The following is a 5,976-nucleotide window of genomic DNA, read 5'->3' on the forward strand; positions in this document are numbered from 1 at the left end:
TCCCTAGAGCCCTGCAGATGTGAGACTGTAGGTTCTGTTCCCTAGAGCCCTGCAGATGTGAGACTGTAGGTTCTGCTCCCTACAAGAGGAGAGGATCCTGTCCTGGGGGATGCCTACCCATCTAGAGTAGTGGAGGATGGCCCTGTGGCCACACCCATATGCAGGCTGTGTCACTTGTGTGGGCAGGGGAGCCGCTGCCAGTCTCAAGAATGAGACTCACAGCATGCTTTCTTAGGAGTGTTATGGGGCAGGGAGTGAAGCCAGGAGGCATAACCCTGGGAAGGGAAGGAAGGTGGTGGGGCTCATGACCATTAGTATCATGAACTTTTCCAAGATTTCTAGACCGTCACATTTCTCAGAAGCAAGAAAAAACCCACACAGAAAAAGCTGTGTTGTGTGGTGGCTGCCACTCCTCTGCAGGTGCCCAGTCAGCAGCTGTAGGCTGGCCCTTGGTGCTGCTCCACACAGAAACAGAAACATAGTCAGCTGTGTCCTTTCTCACATCCCTGTCCACTAAGTCCTCCAGTAGCTCCAGCCAGGAGAAGTGTGCCAACCTCTGAGGAGGCGGAATGCCCTGGTCAGCAGCTGAGGGGTCGCCGCCTCTACTCCACTAGGCATTTCCTGGATATCCTTTGTCTCCCATGGAGCTCTTAGTAAGGTCTGCTTCAACCCTTGTTTTTTACAGCCAGCCTCCCGCCCTGGGCCAGCTGGTGAGTCTGTACCTGGGGAGGTCACACTTTCTTTGGAAAGAACCCGCCATTATGAGCTGGCTAGAGGAAAATGTCCATGAGGTTCTGCAAGCAGTGGATGCTGGAGACCCTGCTGTGGAGGCCTGTGAGAGCAGGTGAGCTGAGCCTGGGAGGTGCACTGGAACCTAGCTCAGGGAGGCCCCCTGCTGGCCTGAGTCCCTTCTGTGTGCCTCCTGAGTCTTTATCATAGACATTGGGCCTCAGATTTCAGTTTAGCTTCTGAAGAAGCCACTAGTGATCCTGGGCATGGCTGTTGCTGTCCACACAGATGTGAAGTGTATGGGTGTTGTGAACCTGCTGTCTATACAGATGTGAAATGTGTGGGTGTTGTGGACCTGCTGTTCATATAGATGTGAAGTATGTGGGTGTTGTGAACCTGCTGTCCACACAGATGTAAAGTGTGTGGGTGTTATGATCCTGCTGTCTATAAAGATGTGAAATGTGTGGGTGTTGTGAACCTGCTGTCCATACAGATGTGAAGTGTGTGGGTATTGTGAATGTGCTATCTATACAGATGTGAAGTATGTGGGTGTTGTGGACCTGCTGTCCACACAGTTGTGAAGGGGTGTGGCTTGTTGGTTTGTTTCTATTTTTAATCCTCTGTTTCCATATTCCTATGGTGATTGCTTTTTTTACCCTTCTTGACACAAACTGGAGACAAAAAGCGACTAGAGCAACCTGCTGACCTCTATTACGCGCACGTGGGGTTTTCTGTAACTTAGAGCCTCATAGGCTGCATTTGAGAAGCAACCCCTTGCCCAGTCGAGGCAGCTTCAGCAGGCTGGCTAGCTGTGGGGCTCTGTTCTGACCTGGCTGGGTCGTCTCCCTGAGCAGGGAAAGGAGGCCCCTGGGGATACATTCTGGGTTCCCTGGGGAGGGGAGAGGAATGCTCTTCAGCCCTCCCTCCCTGCCCTCCCGGGCTAGATGCCTCTCCCTGCACTGCTCACTGGCTCCAAGCCCAGCAGGAGGCAAACCCTAGAGTAGTGGTAAGGGCTGGGATTCCATTGTGGACACTTAGTTAGTGTCTCATCAGACCATCCACAGCTATCTCACTCCTTTTTCATGGATGAAGGGGCCAAATTACAGACCAAGCTAGAGTTCACCTTCAGAGTCCACTCTTGCTGCGAGGCTGTGGGCTGGTAGCACAGCTTCAACCCAGGGTGACAAGGGAAGTCAGACAAGCCAGTGCGTGCCGGGGCTCTGCAGGCTGGGTATGAGTGACGTGGCATTGCACTGTGGGCGCCAATTTATCTGCTGTTGTCTACTCTGGCCTCAGGAGGAAAGTGTTGTACCAGCGTGCGCCCAGAAACATCCACCGCCACGTGATACTGTCTGAGATCAAGGAGGCTGTTGCTGCTCTACCCTCGGTAAGAGGGGTGTGGAATGTGTGCCGGTCATGGTATATAGCTACCCACATGTGGGTTGGAACTGGTCGAAAGGGTCCATCCCCATGGCCGGTTTTTCTGGGCCTTCCTCACCATGCGACTGCCTCGGTAAGCTATTCCAGCATGGTGTCACGCTTCTGTGACAGCGACCTAGCTAGGTCTTCCTCACAGAACCCTGCAGTAGTTCATGTAACATGCGCCCTGCAGCAGAGCCTTGGCCAAGGTGTGGATCTAAGGTGTGGCCAAGGCTGGATCATTTGGTGAACCAGCTCAGTGGGACTCAGTGGCTCCCATCCCTAGACCATGGTCTGAGGTCAGAACCGTCAGTCATCGGCAACATGAGTACAGATAGTGCCCCCTGTGTAGAGTGCCCTTTGCCCCACGTCCCACTGATTGGGGCAAAATGTCACATGTTCCCCCAGACTGTTTCTGGGAGAGACTGTTCTACCCAGACCTAAAGTTTCTTGGAGCAGAAACAGCCACTCCTGCCACTTGTTGTCCCCGCCTCCCGGGCAGATGGGTCAAGTCTGAATTGAAACCAGCGGAAGCTTTGGAAGGCAAAGGCTGCCAGAACTGCTCCAGAATCTCTGTTTTGTGTCCCCTCCTAAAGGATGTGACCACACAGTCTGTGATGGGGTTTGACCCTCTGCCTCCCCTGGACACCATCTACTCCTACGTCAGACCAGAGAGGTACTGTCCCTGCTTTGTCCTCACGCCCACACAACCCACTTTCGTACTTGGGGCGCACTGGGGCTGCCCTTACAGACTAGAAAGAAAATGGCAAACACGGGGTGAACAGGCCAATCACTGGGGAGTAGGGAAACAGTGTGACACGGAACTGCCTCGAGTCCCCCAGAGGTCTGAGCACTTCCTGTAGGTTCTGTAGCAAGTTGAGAAGTGCAGAATAAGAAGCCACCTCTGGCCTGGTGCACTGCAGCAGACAGCAGACACCATACCTAGAACCAAAGATGGGCACCAGTTACCTTTGTGTGGAACCTGTGGGGAAAATACCTAAGAAGATGCACATGGCCACACTGGGAAGTGACAGTCACCTGCTTTGTAGAAAGGTGTGCCCAACCAAAGGGTGACAACTAGCCCTCTGCTGTGTGCAAGCTGTCTCCCAAGGGCACAGTGCAAGGTCTAGTGAGCACTGAAGGAAGGCCCATGTGGCTGGGGGGTTGGGGGGGCAGGCCAAGCACGGATGTGGTCACATGCCTGACTCACTAGCAGCTGTGTGCATGGGGCAGCTGTTAGAATCTGGGTCATGAAAGAGCCCGCTTCTCTTCCCCACCAGCCTTCGCGGCTGCCCTACCCGGGTCCATTGCTCCCGCGCTGCCCTACCCGGGTCCATTGCTCCCGCGGCTGCCCTACCCGGGTCCATTGCTCCCGCGCTGCCCTACCCGGGTCCATTGCTCCCGCGCTGCCCTACCTGGGTCCATTGCTCCCGCGCTGCCCTACCCGGGTCCATTGCTCCCGCGCTGCCCTACCCGGGTCCATTGCTCCCACGCTGCCCTACCTGGGTCCAGTGCTCCCGCGGCTGCCCTACCTGGGTCCAGTGCTCCTGCGGCTGCCCTACCCGGGTCCAGTGCTCCCATGTCTTCTCAGGCAAGAGCTGCAGGCCTTCCAGACCCTGGCAGGAGGTAGTGAGGAGAGGCTTCCGTTAAAGTTTTAGGTTAATGTGAGAATTTTCAGTGTGCCCAGAAACATCCTACCAGGCTGTCATAGCCATCCTAGCCTTCTATGTGCGCATGGAGTCCCCAGACGCAAGTGTGACCACACTGTGCTGTAGCATTGTGCTTGGGCCCTGCAGGGACAGGGACCTCCCAGTGATGCCCTGACCTCTCCTGCCGCCTTTTGTGGCTGACCCGTCTTCCCCAGTACCATATACTGAAGTCACCTTGTAGTCTCTCCATGTGACCCAGCAGACAAGGTCCCTAAAGAGCCAGCATCTGGGGCTCCCTCCCCCCTTCCCTTGTTGCCCTTGGGCAGGCTAGCAGTCAGCACTGCCGACCCCAGGTCCTGAGGTGCAGTTTAGGGTCCAGAGCCTGAGTTCCACTCAAAGGCTGCCTGTCCCCAGCAGTTAGGAGAGTGGGTAGGGACAGTTGACCCAGGCTGGAACCCCACAGTGTCTGTTAACTTTCATTTTCTGACCCCTTCCTTCCCTCCCTCCCTTCTTCCCTCCCTCCCTTCTTCCCTCCCTCCCTCCTTCCCTCAACCAACTTTTCTTTCTTTCTTTCTTTCTTTCTTTCTTTCTTTCTTTCTTTCTTTCTTTCTTTCTTTCAATTTTCAGGCTGAGTCCAGTCAGCCACGGAAACACAATCGCCCTCTTCTTCCGGTCATTATTGCCAAATTACACCACAGAGGTATGTTGATTGAGTACATTGGTCTTTTCCCCTCCCAAGTTAATATGGGCAAGCCCTGCTCAGGGTGGAGGCAGAAACGGGTGAGACTGTACCAGTCTGTGGTGCCATGCTTACAAGTGGGGACTTGGCCTGCTGGAGTCGCGTGGCTGTTCTAAGGTGAGTGGTGTGGGCTGAGAGGTGGCTCAGCATCACGGTAGGTTGGCTTTGGCTAAGCGAGCGCATCTGGCTTTCTAGAGCTGCTGCTTCTTCTGGGAGGGGACAGGCTCAATCTTGGGGCCTGAGTTGCCTCAGCCGCTGAACCCAGGACCTCAAGTCTATTCAGACAGTCCCCACTTAGCTGTGTCTCATTGTTCAGGGGGAGAGGCTGGAGGAAGGAGTGGCCGGGGGTCCGAACCGCAATCAAGGCTTGAACAGGCTGATGTTGGCCGTACGTGACATGATGGCCAACTTCCACTTCAACGACCTGGAGGTGCCTCGGGAGGACAATCCTGAGGGCGAGGGGGACTGGGACTGAGCTGTCCAGACGCCGTGCCCAGAGCCATGCAATCATGTTCCCGATTTCATTTCTGGTTGAAGTTAACCAGGCCCGAGTAGAAATGCTGACCGTGCCATCACCCGTGTCTTTTGTTTTCCCTCTGAAGGGAGTGGGTTATACTCTGGGTGAGCTTCCTCCAGTGTCCTCAGAAAGTCTCAGAAGCAGTGCGCCCCACACTGGATGCACCCTACCATGTGCCTCACACTTCAGAATTTGTAACATGGCACATAGAAGGGTTGTTCCAGGGTCTGCAGTATCAGGACCCTATCTGCTCCTCGCTAGAGGGCACTGAACCTTCCACACAGGCTACACTCAGCATGTTTGCAGCGCTGAGGTCAAACCCAGGGCCTGGCACACGGTCTGCTGCTGACTGGCGGTCTCAGCCTGGGAACCTTAGAGAGAATTTGGAGGGCTGGAAGTATCTCAGCTGGGCGGCTGCTCACTTAGTGTGCACAACACAAGCCTGCGGTGTGGTGTTCATGTGTAATCTCAGCATTCAAGCAGAGAGAGGGACAAGAGGATTACAAGTTCAGGATCACCCTCTGCTACATAATAAGTTCAAAGCCAGTCTTAGTTATATGAGACCCCATCTCAAAAGAGATGCATGAGGGGCCTAGAATTGAAAGAGGAGTCAAAAAAGCAAGTTTGAGGCAAGAAATTGTCCTAAGCAGGTAAGGAATCCTTTACAGAGATTAAAGGGTGTTTGATCTAGGGATGAGTGGGGAACCCTGACCAAGAACCCCAGTCCAGTGGCAGGGACAAAGACCACAGCCAGGCAAGGCCAGAGGTCCGTGTCTCCTAAGCTGTTTGTGGAAAGCTCCAGGCTGCTGAGGTGTCACAGCTGTGCCAGGTGTCTCCCAGGTGTTACAGCTGTGTCGGGTGTCTCCCAGGTGTTACAGCTGTGTCGGGTGTCTCCCAGGTGTTACAGCTGTGTCGGGTGTCTC

General features: G+C 54.6%; 1 protein-coding gene across 3 annotated transcripts in view; it reads left to right on the plus strand.

Annotated features, from left to right (window-relative positions):
- The window catches only part of Tcf25 (transcription factor 25), a 35,387-nt gene that overhangs the window by 26,954 nt on the left and 2,457 nt on the right, over positions 1-5,976 (plus strand). For 2 of the 3 annotated variants that reach the window (XM_021219978.2, XM_021219979.2), the window contains exons 14-17: positions 686-844; positions 2,026-2,116; positions 2,745-2,824; positions 4,425-4,497. In XM_021219978.2, coding sequence (XP_021075637.1) covers positions 686-844; positions 2,026-2,116; positions 2,745-2,824; positions 4,425-4,497 — 403 coding nt within the window. Of the gene's footprint in view, positions 1-685; positions 845-2,025; positions 2,117-2,744; positions 2,825-4,424; positions 4,498-4,852; positions 5,109-5,976 lie in introns of those variants that run through there. The other variant, XM_021219976.2, reaches the window with a different exon arrangement.

Source organism: Mus pahari, chromosome 20 (assembly GCF_900095145.1).
Source record: "Mus pahari chromosome 20, PAHARI_EIJ_v1.1, whole genome shotgun sequence".
In the NCBI taxonomy this organism is placed as follows: Eukaryota; Metazoa; Chordata; class Mammalia; order Rodentia; family Muridae; genus Mus; species Mus pahari.